This window comes from Zeus faber (assembly GCF_960531495.2).
Source record: "Zeus faber genome assembly, chromosome: 16".
Classification (NCBI taxonomy): Eukaryota; Metazoa; Chordata; class Actinopteri; order Zeiformes; family Zeidae; genus Zeus; species Zeus faber.
In genome coordinates this window covers 1759840-1781965 of record NC_137202.1, presented here as the reverse complement: position 1 = coordinate 1781965, position 22126 = coordinate 1759840, and the positions used below count along the sequence as shown (strand labels likewise).

Here is a 22126-nt window from a genome sequence, read left to right as displayed (position 1 = left end):
CAACTCGTTATCAGTATAAAAGACACCTGTCCACAACCTCAAACAGTCACACTCCAAACTCCACTATGGCCAAGACCAAAGAGCTGCCAAAGGACACCAGAAACAAAATTGTAGACCTGCACCAGGCTTTACCAAAATAAAACATTTTGGTAAAACTCAACTTGTCGTGTTTGGAAGAGAGAGAAAGCTGAGTTGCATCCAAAGAACACCATACCTACTGTGAAGCATGGGGGTGGAAACATCATGCTTTGGGGCTGTTTTTCTGCAAAGGGACCAGGACGACTGATCTGTATAAAGGAAAGAATGAATGGGGCCATGTATCGTGAGATTTTGAGTGAAAACCTCCTTCCATCAGCAAGGGCATTGAAGATGAAATGTGGCTGGGTCTTTCAGCATGACATTGATCCCAAACACACCGCCCGGGCAACGAAGGAGTGGCTTCGTAAGAAGCATTTCAAGGTCCTGGAGTGGCCTAGCCAGTCTCCAGATCTCAACCCCATAGAAAATCTTTGGAGGGAGTTGAAAGTCCGTGTTGCTCAGCGACAGCCCCAAAACATCACTGCTCTAGAGGAGATCTGCATGGAGGAATGGGCCAAAATACCAGCAAGTGTGTGAAAACCTTGTGAAGACTTACAGAAAACGTTTGACCTCTGTCATTGCAAACAAAGGGTATATAACAAAGTATTGAGATGAACTTTTGTTATTGACCAAATACTACTTTTCCACCATAATTTGCAAATAAATTCTCTAAAAATCAGACAATGTGATTTGCTGGATTTTTTTTTTTCTCATTTTGTTTCACATAGTTGACGTGTACCTATGATGAAAATAACAGGCCTCTCATCTTTTTAAGTGGGAGAACTTGCACAATTGGTGGCTGACTAAATACTTTTTTGCCCCACTGTACATGCTGACAATATTTTGAGAGCAGGCTTAGATTGACGCAGATAATAACACACTTATAATTTCAATATATTGGATCGCTATACACTGTTGGTCCTTATAATAACCGTCGCATCGCAGGTGAACTCCGAAGCAACTTGCCCTCGGATTCGCGTTCGGACGGCGCGGCGCACAAAGGGTTCCGATTGCGCATGCGCACCCGCAGGAGGGGATTTGATTCTGGATCCGCACAGACTGGTGCTGCTCGGGCGAGCGTGCGGCCGCGACCTCCGCCATCAAGATAATTAGGTGGGGAAGGAAAAGTCACTGGTAGTCGAGTTTCCATCGTTTGTCCACGGGTCGAATTGACTTGATTCTTCGGGAGCAGCAGCACCCAGCTCTCCCCCTGTGCACCCCAGAGGACTCCGCAAGTAACCGGGAAGACGCTGCTGCAGACCCCCGTGTCCTTTCGTCAGGGCACTTCAGAACAAGTTCGGATGTGGCAGGCAAACTGCAGGCGAATGCACAACATAGCGGACTGGATCTCCGGTAGGCTAAATAATACAAAAATGTAAATGTCAAATGTTGGTCGATAATTCAGCATTGTACTTTATTGCATTTTTTTTTTAAATTGCATGTGGTATAAATAAGACTTGTGTAAAACGTGCATGGAGCTGTGTGTTGTGACGGCGCCCAGATCGCCCGCGTCAGCTGGCCCTGCACGTGACGTAAACATTGCAATTTGTCTGCGCGTGCATGAGGGCTGCTGAGCTGTCACAATTCAAATTCACGTGCACGTGCAATTTTAATCCTTGTATATATATTTTTTTAAACGAGCCCGTTTAATTTGTAGATGATCAGTTATCAGTTTTCCGACGTTTGTTTTATAGCTTCAGACGCACGTGCAACTAAGATGTGAGATATGACGTTTTTCTTTTTTTGTGTGTGTGTGTGTGTGTTGTTTTTTTTTTTGTCTTTGGGTTTGCATCCAGGCACAGTGATGGGAGGCTGTGTGGGGAGGAACCAGATGGAGGAGCCGGGGACTGGCAGGAGCACTGCGAGAAATAAAAAACGTGGGGGTAAGGAAACAAGGCTGGGAATCATCGTGCATTGAGGTCTACTCTTGTTCAGATGCACATTAAATCAGCAGAATCAATAGCAGACCGTCTCTCTGCTGCCTGGGTGTCGGTCTCAGTCTCCTATCTGAAAGCATCTCTTGCCCAGGTGTTCAATGTTTAGGGCCTTTTTCGGATTAGCTCTACCTCTAAAAGCTGTGTCTCAGAGGGATTTGTTTCCACTGAATGGGTTTTTGATTTCGAACACACTCTCTCTTCCCATCCACTCCTCCCCGTGCTGCTTATGTTGCTGCTGCTTCTCTGGACGGACATGAAGCATTAATAGCAGCCCAGGCCTACACTGACGGTAGATTTTCCAATGACAGGGTGGGTGGGTCAGGACAACATGTAAATCAATGAATATAGATGTGATTGATCTCTAAAGACACCACGACTTCTTAAATGATGTCCATTATGTATATTTTAAGACCCTGCACTGAAGAAATCACAAGGATTAAATAACCCCTGTTACAGAATATGGCAGACATGCATGATGTCCTGTACAAAACAAAGAAAAGCTTTCTCGTCATAAGTATCCTATGCTTGATGGTTATGGTTTATGCCAGCAATAAATGCTTTGGATTTAAAATGTGTTATTAATGCTTTTCCATCTATTTAATAATGAATTTGACAATAATAACTCCTTAATTTCAAACCGGCCATCAAAAGAATGGACTTCACCTGGAGGCAGGTTGTACTTCCAGAGGATTGTAATTGTCTGACACAGGATTATTGCTATTAATAGCTTTGCCATCTTGCCTTTGGGTATTTCTATCACCTGCCTTTGAATAGAGCAGATAGGATTAGGATCTTGTGGAAAGAAGCTGTAGCTCCTGGCAAAGGGTTCTAGACGCTCAAATTAGCACGGCCTTGTGTTGCACCTCTGTCTGTGAATCACTCCCGCTATGTTTTTGAGTGGAGCGTTTGTTATTAGAGACAGATAAATGTGGACCGGGTATGGTTATTTTTAAGGAAGTGGACAAGTGTGACACGGTTTGGGGAGACGCTCGCTCTCAAGGTTAATCTGAACAAACCATGGGAGTAACTAACTCCAGGGAATACAGCTACCAATACGCTACAGAGGCACCCATTAAGGCTGTGCTGAAAAGTAAGTATATTCACATTATTCACGTTTGCATTTGTTCGTGGGGTACTATGATATTATGATTTTGTTGTGTGTTTGGGATTCAGCCCCAGTCATGGTTGGATGCACGGTTTTAAATTTTCATGTTTGCTGCATTTATTGTGACTTGACAGGAAATTATTTTTCATTTTAGAGTCTGTAAATGCCGAGGAACAGATGGTGCCTCACGCAAATATATCTGTTTTGTTTTTTGGTATTTTCATTTTTAGTTCAGGATAGGAGGAAGTCATGTTGTTGCTGCCGAGGAGAGAAACGTGGACTCATGACTGAGTTCCCCCTGAACTTGTTGTGACTATTTGTCCTGTGGCCAGGAGGATTGGAGGCTGATGTTGTTCGATGTGCTGGATTGGGTTTGATTTGGTTGGATTCCAGGGATCTGGTCTCAGCCTTCATTCTGTCAAGGGTGACTTTCCAGACAAATAATTCATACGATTTACACTAATCGTTCTTTTTTTAAACACTGTCCTCACTTTTCATTTGGGATAAATATGTCAAAAAGGCTTTCTTGTTTTGATCCATTTAATGAGGGCTGTGCAATATATTATTACAATATCGATATATATATATATATATATATATATATATATATATATATATATATATATATGAGATGGGATTTTGGTTATTGTGATATAGTTAAATATTGTCTTTAAAGGCACACTAAAGTAAAATAATAATAGTTTTTCTAAATTTCACAGACTTTTCTCTGCCAGTGGTCATAATATCCACATTACTACTGATTGTTTCTCAAATATATTTGTGTGTAAATATTTTGAATGTATGAAAGCACAAATAGTCATCCTCTAATCTATCGTTAAATGATGGATATTAAGGCATAATTTTTATAGGTAATATTAATTTATATAATATTATATAATATTAAGGTATAAAAATGTTCTTAAACCACAAATATATTCCATGCAAGAGACTTCAATAAATGTTTTTCTTTATGGCCCACCACATAATCTACACTGTATATTTAAGAAGACCAAAGAATATAAACTGACAGTGGTAGAAGTTCATTGGTCTTGCAGGAAACACAACGGTTGGTTTATTATTACTTAAAAATGTTATTTCGTCAGAGAACATTCATATATTTCAGTTTACAGCTCCAAAAACACATTCTAGCGTGCAGTCCCTGTTTAAGGAGGCGGGGTTCATTAAAAGATTAAATCTACGCATGGGGCCTCAATGTAGAGGGCATGATGTCACCACACACGTTCATTGTGTCGTGCGTATCACAACAAAGTGGATTTACCATCGGTCCTTTAATACCAACTCAGTTAATTCGCAAAACATTGGCTAATGCCCGCTATAGGGTTTGCAATTATGGTGGAATTTATCATCCCAATAATAATTATAAGGAATTTAACTGAGAACATCTACTGTATGTATATCACAATATCCTGTTACATATTCAGAAGTCAAATTTTTAGACCTCATGTAGTTATTAATTCGGATAATATGATTGTGTTTACAGTCTTAAAATTTCACGATGATGAAATACTACTGGATGAAGACGAGCAATAATATCACCATATACCCCAGCGCTACCACCTTGTACCAGAAAATGGGATGTGTTTCCAAAACGTGCGGGTGGTGTTTCCTTTTTTTCTCTGATGCGTGATGGCTTGGAGCAGTGATGGACGAGTTCCCTCAGAGCTTATCCCTCGGACCACTGCCTTCTGGGATACAGGAAGATAAATACCCTTATGTGGAACCTGATTACTGCCTATAATCCACTGGTGTATGCTTGTCTGTGTGCCTGCGTGGTTGTTTTTCTGTGTTTTTCTTTTTGTGCATGCACTCGTGGGGGAACTGGTCACTGCAATAATCCACTGCACTATAAATAATCATGTTCACCCACACACCCCCAGAGTGTGACCAAAGTGACCTTCCCCCCTGCTACAGTGCTGTGCGGTCCAACCCTAACCCTAATGCCTTCCTCCAACAACAAGGAAACACCATCTACGCCCCCATTGCCTAGGGGATCTTGAAAACAACGGATGGTGTCCTCTGGGACCCAACAACCAGGGGAAGAATCTGGCTGTCCTTTTCAAGAAGTGACTCCCCCACCGAACATAAACACAGTGATCGAGGGAAAATCAGTTTTAAACAAATCCAAAAGTTTTTACCCCTACACCAGCCCAAGTCTCCCTCCTACAAAAGGGCCCATTTTTGTACTGGCTACTACAAGAGAAGCCAAACCTCAAGCACGAGCGGACATCGAAGGTACCACAGACTGTTGACTCTAGCAATCTTTTTCTTCAACCATCAGAGGGCCAAGACGGACAGACTGGCCCTTGTAGGAAACAAGATAAGGACAACTCCACCCAAAAACGATTTAAACCAATAGCCAAAAACCCCCATGGCACTACCAAGTCCCCTTCCAACCTCTCCAGGGACGAGGTACTAGCATTAAAACAACTGAGCGCAAACAGGAACCTGGAGACAAAGGTGCAGTGGTTGTAATCCAGGACAGGAACGACTACGCGTGAGAGGCAAGCCGCCAATTACAGATGACGAACTACCACACACACCTGGAGAGACCCGTCTTCAAGGAAACAAAACCAGAGATCCAGGGAATCCCGTCCAGACTGATGGGAGAGGGAGCGATAACAAACAGACAGTTCTAATATCTGATGGGGGAGGAGGAACCACAGGGAAGGAGAGTGTACTGCCTCCCAAAACTTCACAAACCAAAAAAAAAGCTGGTCAATACCAGCACAAATTCCATTTAGGAGACCGAACATTGAACCGGCACTATGTATTAGGAGGGTGTTTAATAAATTCCCAGATCCACAACAGCCAGATAATGTCTTCCTGGAACTATTGGAAATCAGTCTGACTAAAAACGACTTTGAATTCAACCACCAACACTTACCTACAAATAAAGGTAGAAGCCATGGGTAAAGAATTTGCTCCAAGCCACAGTATGTAAATCTATACCCGGTGGATTGGCAGGAAACAACGATGACAACCAGCTTACTTAAACCCTAACAATTGGTTCAGATACTTGGAGGACATCTGGGGGACCTGGGCACACTCAATACAGAACTTTGTGTCCTTCATCGCCCACCTTAATGCACGCCATACCTCTATCAAAGTCACATACGTATGTTACGAATAACATCAAGGTGGATTTTCTGGACACTTGCTCCTACAAAGACAGACCTTTGCAGAGACCGGCAAACCAGACACAAAGGTAAGTTTCAAACCCACAGATACACATGCCTGAATGGATACAACAAGCTTCCATCCGAAACACACATTTAGGGGCTTAGTAAAATCCCAACTGCTGCCATTCCAAAGGATCTGCCCACAACCAGGGGACACAGGGAGCTTCCTGAGGACAGCACGGAAAAGTGGTGAAACAGGGGGATAATGGAAGTATCATCCCACTAATAACCACTTATTGCACACACACTCCATAGCCCTGAACAGGAAACTCAAAGAACATTTCAACACTGTTCTCTCCTCAGACCTTTTTTAAACAACCACTGGATCATTTCAGCCGACAGAAGGAACAAAAACCTAAAAGACCATTTGGTCTACACCAAACTCAAACCACTACAAGCACCAGAGAAGAGAATGGACGGTGGGATTTTCACAACCACTGACAGCATCCAACCCACAAACCGGAGCTGCATATGGCATGGTAAGAGGAACATCACGGAACACCAAAAATTGTGTCTATTGGATTAAGTGTGGCACTTGCGGAATAAGCTATGTGGGGGCGAAACAAGAAACCCCAGATGGAAACGCGTTAGCCACCATAAATCCAATGTAAGACACCACAAGACAGCAGCTAACCCACTGGCAAGCCATTTTGTGGAACACAGGATATCCCAAATGCGGTTCTCAGATCTACAATAAAACACCCAGTGGTCTGTCACAGAAAGGAGAAAGACAGAAACTAAATGGATTGCGCGATTGGGAACCAGGCGAACTGAATATCAGACTAAGGACCCCAAAACGGGACTTCCAGCTTCTGACCCCCGAATTACATTGCGCTGCGTTATTTTTTAGCCTTTTTTTCTTTCTTTTAATTGTGCAGAGGTAAAACAGGCGAAGGGGGGAATCTCCAGTATAGCAGCAGCGAGTGCATTCTCCACCCAGCAATGGGTAGGCAAACACCCTAGCCAAACACCCCTAACCCCAAGAGACACTGGTACTGTACCACCAGAGAAACACATTCTGCACTGTCTGTGTTTTCATTGGATTTAATTTGTCTGACTTTTCAAACATGTATGAATCCAGATTTACACTGTTTGCCCTTTTTGGATGATGACCAGCACACAAACACACACACCCACCACCCACTTACACAACCACCCAGAACCAACCACACCTAACACACCACGTACAACCCATATCACTAAAATATATTCAAAAGTGCTAAAAAAAAAAAAAATAATAATAAAACTTAACCTTAATCCAAACAGAGAATTGTACGTTCCTTTTTGTCTATTATGCCCAGCATGCTCATTATTCACAGGATGATTTCACTAATTAATTCCGTGAAGTTTTTACGTATTCATACTGGGGTAGATAAAAATTCACCTGACCTGACATTACATTTTATACCAATATTCTAATCAAGTTAAACTTGTGGTAAACACACTAGACAAAAGCTGGCCTATGAGTAATTTAGATCTGTCTGTCTGTCTGTCCAGGCAATTTATATTAAAAAATGCATTATTATTCCCATTCTCAACAATCCAGTGCGTAGCTAAAATAAATATTGAATCAGCATTTAGGCTATAATGAAGCCACATTCTTCACTTGGGCTCATACCCCAGGTAAAGGTGCAGAGATCACACATTCTTAAAGCCGTAGAGTTGGGACCTATGCCCATTTGGCAACTGGAGTCTTTTCTAAATCGTTTTCTCATAGATCCCAAATACACGTTTGCAGTTGAGAGTCCAGGATTGATTGGTTTTATTGCCCCGTCGCCATTGGCTTCAATTTGGAGCCGTTATGTAATCATGTCCAGTCCGGCCCCTCTTGTCTTCACATGTGATGTTCTGGAGAAAAAAAGTTTTGATAAATTCTGCGTTGAAGATTTATCCTCTGAGAAGATTTATTTTGAACAATATTTTCTCATCTTTTCCCACCCGTGGGGAGTTGTTGAATCACATGTGGCTTGGAATGTTCTCGTTTGAGCAGAGAGGAGAAAATGAGAAGCGACTTGAGTTATGTCTCAATATTTTGTGGTAGCTTTTGGTTCAGAGTTGCATCTAAAAATGTTGGCCTGGTTGAACTAACAGTCGTGATTTTTGCACATTCCAATCCTAAGAACCTGTAAATGCTGCTCTCAGGGTTTTCGGAGTGAATGTATTCAATTTAGGCCCCAATTTGGTTTGATGTGACATAACTGTAGTTCAGCAACAAACTCAAGCCTGTCTTTTCCCCACAGGTCGTAACGAGCCCCTGAAGAAGGAACGCCAGAAGTGGAAGAGCGAGTATCCGATGACGGAAGGCCAGCTGAGGAGCAAGAGGGACGAGTTTTGGGACACTGCGCCAGCGTTCGATGGAAGGAAGGAGATCTGGGATGCGCTCAGAGCGGCTGCCCTTGCTGCGGAGTGCAACGACCTGGAGCTCGCACAGGCGATTGTGGATGGAGCCAGCATCACCCTGCCGCACGGTGTGTGTGTGTGTGTGTGTGTGTGTGTGTGTGTGTGTGTGTGTGTGTGTGTGTGTGTGTGTGTGTGTGTGTGTGTGTGTGTGTGTGTGTGTGTGTGTGTGTGTGTGTGTGTGTGTGTGTGTGGTACTTGTTACAGCTGAGACACAAAACACAAGAACGGAGTGTAACAAATTTAAAATAATAACAAATAATAATACAAAAAAAAACATTGTTGGCCTTTTCATCATCCTTTAATCATGTATTAAACATTTTGAACTGTTGAATATTTTACTGTAAATTTAATAAAAAATGTTTTATCATAATATTTGAATAGAGTTAATAGGCAATATTAGACTTTTCCTTTTTCATATATTTGTGCAGTGTATATATAAATATATATATATGTATGTTTATGTGTGTATCACTATTTTCAAGAGGTCAAACAGCCATTTGCAGAACCCTGTCTATCAGTGGCTGGGAGATTAGTGCTGTGCCATGACAGTTACATAACAATCACAGGGCTGGAGAGGTTGGATTGGTGCTTGTGACAGAGTTGGACAGGAAAATCCTCAATCTAGTGTGTGTGTGTGTGTGTGTGTGTGTGTGTGTGTGTGTGTGTGTGTGTGTGTGTGTGTGTGTGTGTGTGTGTGTGTGTGTGTGTGTGTGTGTGTGTGTGTGTGTGTGGTGATTTTTCTATTGACCATCTTTTTAAATCTAGGATGATAACATGTTGGAATGTATAAGCAGAGATTTTATGATGAAGCCATCCAACCTCTGTTCTGTGCTGGTAGAATTGGGAGTTTGAGAGTTGGTTGAGAGTTGATCATGACTTTTTCTGACAGACTTATCTCCTGTCCTCCCATCCATCATTATATTATTGTAAATAATATCATATATTTTATGGAAATGGTACCATAATAATAATAAATTATTATTGTAAATATTATCATATATCTTATGTCAATTCTTCTTCTTCTTCTTATTGTTTGGATCTTTATTATAAATTTTCTCCTAGACATTTTGCCGGCAGAAAATGCCTGGTGCACAGCAAACCACCGAACCCACGGACACGAGTGGCGCGTATTCATGGAAGTCCAGATATTTTGCGGTCCAATTTTGATCCACATCGATCTATATTTGGAGCAGGAATTAGTTAGAAAACTTGTTTCTGAAGAACGTGGAGCCGACGTACCAGAATTAGAGTTGAGTCTGAGAGTTGTCCCTGCATCATTGTCGGTAGAAAGGGATGCTGCGTTTCACAGGAACTCGGAAAACTGTCATTCGGATTTACGCGTCTAACCTGGACCCCCTGCATTGCCGCCTGCAGCCATATTTGTTATTATTATTATTATTATTATTATTATTAAATTAATAATAATAATAATATTTTCTTTCTACTGCAGGTTCTCTAACAGAGAGTTATGATGAACTAGGGAACCGCTACCAGCTGCCGGCTTACACACTGGCCCCGCCCCTCAACCTCATCAGTGAAACGACCAATGACAGTGAGGTCTCTGTGCATGCGGAGAAACAATCTCCACCTCCTCCGCCCAAACAGGAGTTTCAGCTGCGTGTGCGCTTGTCAACAGGTAAGAAACCCCAGCACTAGAATATCCCCCCTCATAGTTATATCCCATCCTCCCTTAGTCTAACCCATCCATTATTAGCCATGTCCATAGTGTAATACATTTTTTTTTATTCATGTACAGAAATACCAATTATATTCATATTTATATGTATGCAACTTAGTTTCTACCACAGCCTTTTGTGTGTTTTATTAAAAAAAAAATGTTTTATCTAGTGCATAGAGCACATTTTGTATATTGTCTATATATTGTTTTGTTTTTTTTGATTGTTAAGCATTTTTTCTATGCTGCTGTGTGTTGACACTACAATGCAACAGCTGTGTTATGACAAATTCCTGACTCAGTTATTATCATCAGAATCAGAACAAATTAACATTTACACAAACTAGGAATTTGACTCCAACATTACATGTTCATGAGAATACATTTAATTATTAGTGTTAATTATTTGCAGAATTTCCCTGCAGTGATTAATGAAGTGTTATCTTATGTCAGATATATATATGTGTGTGTGTATTTATTTATTTATATATATATATATATATATATATATATATATATATATACGCTTGAGCACGCCAAGCAGGAAGTGCTGCGTTCAAGGTAAACTCAGAAAGCTGTGTGTATATATATATATTTAGAAATAGATAGATATACTGTATATTAGAGTGTCACAGCAGCTCACAACAAAATAGGCAATAATAATAATAATAATAATAATAATAAAGCAATAGAATATGGAAAATAAAATGTCAATATATGTAAATATGTGAAAATATATGATAAGAAAGTGACCATATTTCCTCAAGCAGTGACTTTATTTACCTCAACTGCAGAGGGTACCAGACCTTTATTGAAATCAGGCTTCAATTAGAGGCAGGCTTTCGTATCTAATTCCCTCTGTTTAATAACTATATTTGATCATATTGTAGTATGAATTTTAAATCAAACTTCTGTCTGGGTGCCAGGCCATGCAAACACATGTATGGTGAAAAAAGACAGCTAGTAGTGTAGTTTCTTGATGAATTTGATGTGTTGATGAAGAAGGAGAGACCGCTGACGCTGACTTGAGTAAAATAATAGATTTATTACAAAAGAACAGCATCAGACCAGACTTGCCTAGGACGTCCAGGAGAGAACCGAGCGGGATGGATTCTCTGTCGAATGAAACTCGGGCGGGTTCTTTTATGCTTGCCCAAAGACAATGTTGACCATTTGGTTCCCCTACATAGGTCACAGGTCACATTTCACCTCCCTTATCATCGGGACCCCTGGTGATGTGCTCTCTTTCTCGGGAACCCTGGCACCGTCTCTTAGTAATTATCTTATACGATGGGGCTGCCACTTGTGGCCGAAACAGTATTCATTGGTCAAACATCGGAACATAATACAAGGGTTAACTATCACAACAGGCATATTAGATACCTTGGTAATGATATCTCAACCAATCTGTCAGATTTGTTTACCCTAATTATAGAACCCAGAATCGCGATTGTGGCGCCGCCCCTTGCGGCCGCCTGCGCAAGCACTGCGTGTCGATTACACACATTTGAGTGTTTTTCGAGCTTATAGAGCTTGTGCGTAATCACCGGGTGTCATGACATTTCACTGCATATATGTACGACCGTATGTGTATGTATGTGACAAATAATCACTTGAACTCGAACTTGTCTTGGGACGCCACACATTCCAAGACACCTCAGTAGCTACCCTAAAAGTTGCACTTGTGGTGGTAGTCGATGGAGAAATTACAGTTTTCTGAGTTTACCTTGAACGCAGCACTTCCTGCTTGGCGTGCTCAGATCAGAGCTGGGATCAGTTTTTCCCCAGGTTTTTATTTGAGGCAGGCTTGCGTTTATTTGTGTAGACCACACCCCCGGCATTTATTGGAGGTCCGGTTTTTATTTGACTACCAGTTTATATTTGAGGAAATATGGTAACTGTACACAATAATAATATAAATATCGATAAACCCAATGATAAACAACAAATATAACCTAAAAAATAACAGGAAAAACAATACTTATTAATATTAATAAAATACAAATAAAATGTATGTAATTAATAAAATAAACAGTGAACCAGAAATATTAACCTAAAGATAAGAAAAAACAGTGGTCTACAATAAACCTATTATAAGTATTAAATATAAGGCAAATAAATAAATTACAAAAAGAAACTAAACAAAAACCAAAAAAAAACAACAATTTAAATCAGTTATCTTTTCTTGGTGTCTCCCAGAATGTTTTTTTAAACCAGCGTTGAATGAATTTGTTTTGTGTGTTTTTCAGGCAAGGACCTGCGCCTGACGGCCAGCATGCCCGACTCCATCTCCGAGCTGAAGAAGCAGCTGGAGGGCCAGGAGGACATTGACGTGACCCACCAGCGGTGGTTCTTCTCTGGGAAACTTCTCACTGACAAGACTCGCCTCCAGGACACCAAGATCCAGAAGGACTTTGTCATCCAAGTTATCGTGAACCAGAACCCTCCCATTATAGCAACCTGAGGCAGGAGACAGAGCAAGGGGTAGAAGCTTGAATTTATTTTCCAGCAGCTACTGCAGTGAACTTTTGTGTACATTTTTATATAATAAAGGGTTTTGATTTGGGTTATTTTTGGTTTTTGCTTTTGTATTTCTCCCTTTTACACCTTGCCTTTTTTCCAAATGGACAGTGATTCCAGAGCACTGAGAAAACTTTAGAATGAAAGTAGAATTGTAAACACACGTCCCACAATGGCTGTCGTCTCCCTCGCCACACCAAACCAGATCAGACGTCTTCCCTTTCCGTGTCATGTATGTGTTTTTTTTTTTTTTGTGCTCATTGACCCTGTGTATGATTTGGCCTGAGAATAAAGTAAAGGAGGCATATTTAATCAGAAAATGTTTTTTTAAATGTATTTGCCATCTGCCATTTCATGGCAGAAGTGGGAAGAGGATGACAGTATAGTGAAATGAAATATGTAAATGACCATTTAAATCTGATGTTGGATCATGTACATATGTGTAATTTGAAAAAAAAAAAATTGAATTTGAAAAAAAAATTAAACACAGTCCATTCTTAGATCAAAATTGCAGGTGCACAATTTGAAAATAAAATGGTTTTGCTGGTTTTGTTTCTTATTTCATGAAAACCAGGATTAGAACAGATGCTTCAGGTTTTTTTGTACAAAAGATGCTCACCGTACTTGATTGAATTGTGAATAAATATTGCAAGATGAAATCACGAGCTGCATTTCTTTATCACAATTTTTTTTTGAGAATAATAGGAAGTTCCTCATTCAAGTTAACAATGTGATAAAGGGTTAGTCTGAAAACGTATATTTCATAAATGGTGATAAGATTTGATAAGAACAATGCTTTAAATTGATAATATGTGCATAAAATGGTTTGCATCATCATCCATGACTTAAAACTCTGGAATTGAAAACAATTGACTTGTTAGTCAGTGAAATCTATTTCCAATATAGTGAAACATGTTTGTGTCCACAGTGGGGAATTGGTTGAGTTTCTATTGGGTTTATCTCATTTGTTTTTTGTTATGTGGTAATGCGCTTTGATGAAACCTGAAATACACTACAGTGCTTCAATCATAGATTATAAAGCATGATGCGTACATTATTATAAACCTCCAATATCTCACTCTTAACATGAAATTTAAATAGAGTGTGACATTTACTTATTTTTATTAAATGTATTTTTTTATAAATGCATCAAGCTTATCTTCTTATTTTCCTTTGACAAAGGCCATTATTATGAATAATAATTATGAGTTACTAGTAATGGTTATTATGACTAAATACTACTACTAATAAAATAATCTATGGATATATGAGATGTTTTTTTGGCCTTTGCTTACTTGTCTGTGCTTCCTGTTTTTATGTTCAAGCGTTGGAAACTGAAGTTTTAGGCTGAGTTCACGCTCTCAAAATTGGGAATGACGGCGGACAGCGCACTCTGCCGGTGGAAACAAAGATAAAACCTGACGCTTGCATTGACGTCATCATTGCGCGACAACGTCGCAGTAGCCGTCTTGTTGAGGCAGTCCAACTAGTTATTCGTTTCATTCGAAATGGTGAAATCTGGGAAACTGAAATCCGGCGCGGCGTCTAAACTGAAACGCTGGAAGAAAGGACACAGCAGCGATTCGAATCCACAGACGAACCGCTATCGACAGGCGGCCAAAAGTCGCTTTTTCAGCCGGCCCTCTGGTAAATTCTGCCTGGCGTGAGCACACGTGGGTGACTGGGCCAGCCCCATGCTAACATGTAGCAAAATAACTGGCGTCAACAGCTCAGTTTAACGCACATATTTTTAAGGTGTAGAGTAGTTTTACCGGTTTACTTGTTTTCCTACGACGATTTCTAGGTGTGTAAGGCTGTCATAACTTAGATCACAATGATGCACCATATCTCATTATGTATGAAGGTTCGAACAAGATATGTTTTTTAGAATGCATAGCTACAATTATATTTGCTGTAGGGTGTCTGCAGGTATTTTAAAAGTCTTAAAATGTCCACTCTCAAAAATTTTAGCCTTAAATTCGTTTAATAGTTAGTCGTATATGTTAAATTGTGATATGTTAACTTTCTACATTTTGTGATTTCGTTTTTAGAGTAACCAAACAAATATATGGTCCGATTTGTTACCGTATCACTTGTCTTGCTACCTGACCTAAAGTAAGCTGACAATAACAATCGTTGATAGAATCATCTAGTTCATCACTTTCTCTGTTTCTACCTAATACTTGCCACTGTCCCGTACCATCTAGAGAGAGGTGATTTGTCCAAAATCAGTCTTAAACTTCATTGAAATTTGTCTTTCAGGTCAAAATGTATTCAATTTAATTCACTGGTACCTGCAAATTGCCTGTGTTGGTTTATGAGATGGCATAACTTACACTGCAGATAAGAGTATTAGTTGATCTGAGCCCAAAAAAATGTGTATATATAAAATCCCCGGGCGCGTCTACGTACGCTGCCCACTGCTCCTGGCTGTGCCCCCGGAGGAAGGACAAGCCAGGATGGGTCAAAAGCAGAGGAGCCATTTCACCGGCCACCATCAAGCATGTGCATGTGTGTGTGTGCAAGCATGTGTTGTGGAGTGTCGTGTGACAAATAAAGACTGTTTCTTCTTTCTTTCTTCTTAATAAATAAATAAAAGCATACATTGGTTTCCTTTCTTTCCACAGAAAAGAGTGATCTTACAGTCGATGCTCTTAAACTACACAATGAGCTACAAGTGGGTCCTCTGGAGCTGGGCTCGGGTGGTTGCAAAGACGTCTGCCAGGAGGAAGACTCAGAACCGGCCTTTTCGGAAAGGACCTCGGGCACATTCCTCAGTGGTCTGTCGGACTGCTCCAACCTCAGTTTCAGAAAAGTGCAGCGGTACTGGGAGTCTAACTCAGCAGCTCACAAAGAGGTTGACGCACTAATTTATTTTCTGTGCAGAATTATGCAAAACATATTCTAGCTGACATGCTGTGTGATAGTGGTGATAGATGTTGCAGCTCAAATAATACATTGACATGTGACATGTGATTTGTTCACTGATTGAACACTGATGCTTGCCACAGATCTGTGCTGTGTTAGCGGCCGTTACGGAGGTCATCCGCGCTCAGGGTGGGAAAGAGACAGAGACCGAATACTTTGCAGCTCTGGTGAGTACCGCTTAATAGAAATGTATTAAGTGCTGGAATATGGACAATCCACATGTGAGATGGAACATCACATGTTGATTACCAGTTACATACTTTTCTGGAGATAACAAATTTTTACCATGTGAGACCTGGTTCTCCATGGGTGCACCACTCTTTCATGGGACAAATCGAGAACATTTTATATAAATGAATCAGAGCTCATTATTCATGAATTTTGAAGGCTAAAATACAAAACAAACAAATAAAATAAACCTTTAAGTAACAGCTAAAAGCAACAACTTTTATTTTTCTTGATCGTTGAAACAAGACCTCCATTTGCTGCACCTGGAAAAGGTTCACTTTATTGTGATTTTTATTTATACATTGTGATATATTATTTCTGTTAAATTTCTTTCAACACAGATCAGCCACAACATTAAAAACACCTGGCTTATATTGATTAGATCCCCTCATGCCTCCAAAACAGCTTTGACCAGTGTAGCAGGGCACATTATCCTGCTGAAAGAGGCCACGGCCATCAGGGAATAACGTTGCCATAAAGCACATTCTTGGTCTGAAACAATGTTTAGGTAGGTGACACGTGTCAAAGTAACATCCACATAAATGCCAAGACCCGAAGTTTTCCAGCAGAACATTTCCCAGAGCATCACACTGCCTCCGCCTTCTTAACATTTACAATTTTACAATTTACAATTTTACATTTACATTTCATTTAGCAGACGCTTTTATCCAAAGCGACTTACAATTGTTCAAACACTGACGGACGCAGCCATCAGGAGCAATTGGGGGTTAAGTGTCTTGCTCAAGGACACTACAGCATGCTAGCAGGAGGAGCCTGGGATCGAACCAGCAACCTTTAGATCACTAGACCACCAGCTCTACATAGTGCATCCTGGTGCCATCTCTTTCCACAGGCTAAGGACGCACACACACCCGACCATCCACATGATGTGAAAATGTGATTGATCGGACTGGGCCACCTTCTTCCAATGCTCCATGGTCCAATTCTGATGCTCACGTGCCCTTTTTAGATGCTTTCAGTGCTGGACCGGTGTCAGCATGGGCACTCTGAATGGTCTGCAGCTGTGATGCGCTGTGTGTTCTGACACCGTTATATCATAGCCTGCATTAACCTTCTCAGCAATTTGTGCTTTGTGCTTCTGGGATCGGACCATGCGGGCTAGCCTTCGCTCCCCACACCCATCAATGAGCCTTGGATGCCAATGACCCTGTCGCCGGTTCACCGGTTGTCCTTCCTTGGACCACTTTTGGTAGGTACTAACCACTGCGTACTGGGAACACCCCACAAGACTGCTGTTTTGGAGATGCTCTGACCCAGTTGTATGCGGTTAATATGTGAAAGCAGCTATAGTCGCTCAGATCCATACACTTGCCCAATTTCCTGCTTCCAACACATCAACTTCAAGAATTGACTGTTCACTTGCCGCCCCTATCCCACCCCTTGACAGGTGCCATTGGGACGAGATGATCAGTGTTCACTTCACCTGTCAGTGGTTTTAATGTTGTGGATGATCGGTGTGTATTCCCCGATGTGTTGTGGTGCACCTTAAGTCGATAGAGAACCAATACACCCAGAGGTTCATAGCTGTTTGTGAACTGCTCACTGTGCTTTCCAGATGACTACACTGGAGGCTGTCGAATCTCCCCAGTCTCAGGCAGCGGTGGCGTACCTTCTTAACCTAGTCATGAAACGGTACGTTGTGCATCTTCGCTCTCCTCAACAAAAACAGAAACCTCAAACCTCACTGGAAAACAGAGTGAAGTATTTTTAGACCATAATGGTCTGTCTCTCCCCACACCCTCAGAGTACCTCCTTCAGTGCTCTCTTTCAAGTTCTCAGACACGGCGAAGGCTCTGATGGACGTCATGTCTCAACAGGCGAGCACTGAGACGTCCTCCGCTCTCCGTTGGGTGAGTAAATCCTAATGATGGGCATGAGTCGACTAATCAATGTCAACTTGAGCAGTGATGTAGACTATTGATTTTTTTTTTTTTTTCCCATCGACCTACTGATTTTGAAAATATTTTATTATACATTTTTTATACCAATTTTCCGCCAGGACCCTAATAAGTGTAGCACGCGCTTCACATGAAACTCCACCCGGACTCTAATAAGTGTAGCACACAGAAAAACATGCTTGTATGAGAGAATGATGGTGGCGAGATGGAGCGGAGTGTATAAAGTCTCCCTGTTACAGAAGTGCAGGGTTTTTTATTTATTTATTTATTTATAAGTAAAGTGTTTATACAAAAACATCCAATTTTTGACAATTAAATCCCATGGCAACGCAAGACAGTGTGACGCTGCACGGGACACATAGGGTTTTTGTTTGTCACGGGACGGAATGGGACAGTCCCTTAACTCAGTTTAGGTTTTGCCTCAAATGCGAAGTATTTCTAAACAGCACTCCTGCTGTTTTCTTTCGAAACTGGTGCTGGAGTCTCTGCACTTGCCATCTTTAATGAGTAACACCATAACAAACCAGAGCCAATTAGACGACAGCGAGTGAGTGAGAGGAGGCGGGGCTATATGGACACACACTGCAGCCGTGTGTGTCAGTGAGAGGAGAGAGAGTGAGGAATTGCAGCTGGAACCGGTATATCGATAGTACGTAAAATGAGTATTGAAACACTTGAAAATATTCAGAATCGATATGTATAGAAAAATAGATGTTTTTGACAACACTAGTCTGCAGATATTTTGTTTATCAGCCTCTTGAGTGCAGGCATCGGCCGATGCCAATTATCTCAAAATGCGCAAATATCGGCCAATTTATCGGACCGCTTCTCTGTACGTTCTTCTCTTATCTGACTTTCTGACTCGTCAGACTCTCAAATTCTACTAATCATATCACACCATCAGTTTAACATTATTTTATTATCTTTGATATATCAATCCAAATCATATCCATAAAGTTAACTACTGTTACGTCACAGCTAGTTGACTAATAGACTGCAATTCTTTGTCGTTGTCGTTGACAACTTAGAAAAAGTGAAAAAATAAATGCACATCGCTAGTACATCAGTCTGCTTCAGTTGTCCCCGTTCACAGTTTAGAGTCCTGTGAAACATGTGGATTTATTTTGTTCTGTTTATTCTGTGCTTGTAGATCTTGTCGTGCCTGGCCACTCTTCTGAAGAAGCAGGACGTGTCTGTGTGGACTTACCCGTCCACTCTGCAGACTTACCACGGTCTGCTCAGCTTCACGGTGCACAAAAAACCCAAGGTCTGTCTCATACACCCTGCAATTACATATTAAGAAGTATTAACTTCTTAATTTCTGCCTGGATTCAGCTCTGTGACTTTAAAGGCCCTTTAGTGAAGAACTTGTCTTGTACAGAGAATGTGGTATTTGCTGCTTTATTCCGTTTTGTTTTGCCCTGTCAGGTTCGTAAAGCCGCTCAGCACGGTATCTGCTCCATTCTCAGAGGGAGTGACTTCCTGTTTACTGATAACGCTCCGTCCCATCACCCTGCTGTCATGGCTACGGCAAAGTTCTGCATCAAAGAAATGGAGCAAGCTGGGGGTAACACAAAACAGTTAGCCTTGATTGAATTTATTTTTTTCCCCCTTGCTGCCCTTTTTGGAAAATGAAATTGTTTGTTTGGTAATGAATTAATTGCCTGGCAAATATTTAAAATCTGTATTTTATTTTATTTTTTCCTGATTCTTCAGGCACTAAAGAGGACACCACCACGCTGCATGTCCTCGGCTTGCTGAAGGAGTTGCTGGTGACATTTCCTCAAGGAGCCGTGAAATCCTGTTGTGAGACTCTGCTGCGTGTGATGACTCTCAGCCATGTGGTGAGAACGCAGAACAACAAATACGAACCCAGATAAAACCACTACTTTTTTTTTTTTTTTTTTTTTAATCAACCATGACTTTGAGGAATGCCTGTATGTCTTGTGTCTGTCTACATTAGCTGGTAACAGCGGGCGCTATGCAAGCTTTTCACAAGCTCTTCAGTGGGAAACCCAACCCCAACACCATGTCACCTGAACTGAACGCACAGATCATCACGGTAAGAGGCCAAGCTGATGAAACAAAGGCTTCATGGTGTCTTGAAATTCAAGCTAATTATTGGCTATCATTAGATTTTTGGAATATTAGGCTATAGAAAAAATAATGGCTATTAAGACATGGTGCTATAGATCTGACCTGAGATTTTTAACTGTTTACATTGTAAATAAAGTATTAGTATTTTAACATGGTTATGGTTAATTTTTTATTAATAAATTCTTAAAATATCTTTAAGTTGAGGTTGCCTGCAGGCACAGAGAAATGTAGTAGAATGTATAACCTTCCTCTGTGTGTCCCCAGGCCCTGTACGACTACCAGCCCAGCGACAACGACCTGCAGCCCCTGCTGGCCTGGCTGGCTGTCATGGAGAAGGCCCATGTGCATTTGGCAAGGTGCAGTACTTAAGGGTTCTCACAAGGACCATTTTAGAGTGCTTAATAGCTTCCTAGGATTGACCTTTTTCATAAACACTTCCTTATGAACAGATAGATAGTACTGAATGTGTCTGTTATCTATATGAAGCCTACTGTATGCATACTGTGCTTCCCTCATAACAAGTTTCAATGTCTATGGAAGTACAGACAGGTCGCTTATGTTTTTTTTTTTTTTGTTTGTTCCCCCCCCCGTAGCCTGCAGAGTTCTCTGAGCCTTGGTCACCTCCCTCGCCTTTTCTCTGCAGCCATCTCGTGCCTCCTGTCGCCTCACACACAGGTGGTGTCCACGGCCACCAACACACTTAAGGTAAAGCAATATCTCTGATTGATCTTAATTTAAAATCGATGGGTTAGAGAAACTCTGTAGTCACTTCGACGTCTGAGGTGCTGAGTGATGTCTCTGGTTGTGTCTACATCTCAGACTCTGCTGACTGAGTGTGTGGCCCCTCATATAGAGGATATAGGAACCATCACTGCTACAGCATCTGCCGGGAACCCCTCCTACATCTGCAAAATGTTCTGGTGAGTCTCCCAGGCTTTACCTGTGACTCAGGCTACACCATTCATTCAAGTCAGGTTTGGTAGTCGACCATCTGATTATGGAACGCCATTTGAGTTGATAATAAATAAATGTAAAAAAAATTTTAATAATAATAGTTTAATAAATACATAAATAGTTTTTTTATTTTAAAAATGACAAAGGTCAAAAGACTTTTTATTCATTTCAGGGTACTTTTATTTCATAATGCCACATTTGCGATCCTTAAATGCAAATCAATGGGGCGTGGTTATCTCACAGATTCTGAGACGGGGAACACCCACACTGGCGCTCTCCTATGCCCGGGGTTCTCAAACTGTGGATCCCGAACCCTGGGGGGCTTGCCAAATGTTTTCTGGGGGTCTGTCAGGCCCCAGTGGTTCTCTCTGCGCTCTTGCAGTGCTTATGTTTAGACACAAACTCTGTACCCCAGTCGACTTGGTGTTTCAGATCCCAACCCCCCACCCCCTTCGGAGGGAAGGTGTGGGGGGAGTCCGGCCTGGGCTACCTCCATAACCTCCGTGAAAGGCTGCGGGAGGTGCACAGGTTGACCAGGAAAGCGTTAATGGTCGCCAGGTCCCAACAGAAGTGGGTCTACGAATCCCACTGCCCGAGAATGGACTTTGCACCCGGGACCCAAGTATGGATCTACTTTCTGGAGAGAAAGAAGGGTCCCTCCCCCAAGCTGTCGGGCCAGCAAGCTGGCCCTTGCATTGTGCTGGAACAGCTGTCGGACATGGTGTACAGGGTGCGGCTGGTCAAGCGGAACTCGGTGGTGGCCCTCCATTGTGACTGGCTCACTCCCTTCCGACCGCTGGCTCCAACCGAGGAGGTATTGGGAGCTGGGGACCAGCTCCACGCAACCACTCCTAGTCCTACCACTGTTGCGGCGCCGCCCCCTCTCTCCACTGGCTCTGAATCTGTGAGATAACATCCCATTCATTTGCATTAAATAACTGGAAATGTGGCATTATGGAATAAAAATCCCATGAAATAAATAAGTGTCATTTTGAAATAAAAGTCCCCTTAAAATGAATAAAAAGTATTTTGAAAAAATGTCCCCTTTAAAATGTGTATTTATTTATTGAACTATGCTATTTATA

The 22126-nt window shown here is 41.4% G+C and overlaps 2 protein-coding genes across 3 annotated transcripts in view; both read left to right on the top strand.

The window, feature by feature from the left end:
* The first annotated feature begins 1151 nt into the window (after positions 1–1151).
* On the top strand, positions 1152–13574 carry ubtd1a (ubiquitin domain containing 1a). Of its 2 annotated transcripts, XM_080017093.1 has the most exons (5): positions 1152–1431; positions 1875–1961; positions 8561–8788; positions 10171–10356; positions 12645–13574. In XM_080017093.1, the coding sequence occupies exons 1-5, from the start codon at positions 1380–1382 to the stop codon at positions 12857–12859; spliced, it is 768 nt and encodes a 255-aa protein (XP_079873219.1). In that variant the 5' UTR covers positions 1152–1379; the 3' UTR covers positions 12860–13574. The 2 variants fall into 2 exon arrangements, with proteins under 2 accessions (XP_079873219.1, XP_079873220.1); XM_080017094.1 differs by lacking the exons at positions 1152–1431; positions 1875–1961 and adding an exon at positions 2841–3105.
* Positions 13575–14423: 849 nt separating this feature from the next.
* The window catches only part of rrp12 (ribosomal RNA processing 12 homolog), a gene marked incomplete at its 5' end in the record, with an annotated part of 31383 nt that continues 23680 nt past the window's right edge, over positions 14424–22126 (top strand). Inside the window, 12 exons of the mRNA XM_080017181.1 lie at positions 14424–14562; positions 15543–15772; positions 15927–16010; positions 17648–17724; positions 17837–17942; positions 19141–19257; positions 19419–19557; positions 19707–19834; positions 19954–20052; positions 20352–20443; positions 20681–20792; positions 20907–21007. Of these exons, the coding sequence (XP_079873307.1) occupies positions 14424–14562; positions 15543–15772; positions 15927–16010; positions 17648–17724; positions 17837–17942; positions 19141–19257; positions 19419–19557; positions 19707–19834; positions 19954–20052; positions 20352–20443; positions 20681–20792; positions 20907–21007 (1424 nt within the window). The remainder of the gene's footprint in view (positions 14563–15542; positions 15773–15926; positions 16011–17647; positions 17725–17836; positions 17943–19140; positions 19258–19418; positions 19558–19706; positions 19835–19953; positions 20053–20351; positions 20444–20680; positions 20793–20906; positions 21008–22126) is intronic.

Coding starts and splice junctions, on each gene's coding strand:
- ubtd1a (XM_080017093.1), top strand. CDS start 1,380: ATGTGGCAGGCAAACTGCAGGCGAATGCACAACATAGCGGACTGGATC. Junction 1,432..1,874: donor CATAGCGGACTGGATCTCCG/GTAGGCTAAATA, acceptor GTTTGCATCCAG/GCACAGTGATGGGAGGCTGT. Junction 8,789..10,170: donor CAGCATCACCCTGCCGCACG/GTGTGTGTGTGT, acceptor TTTCTACTGCAG/GTTCTCTAACAGAGAGTTAT.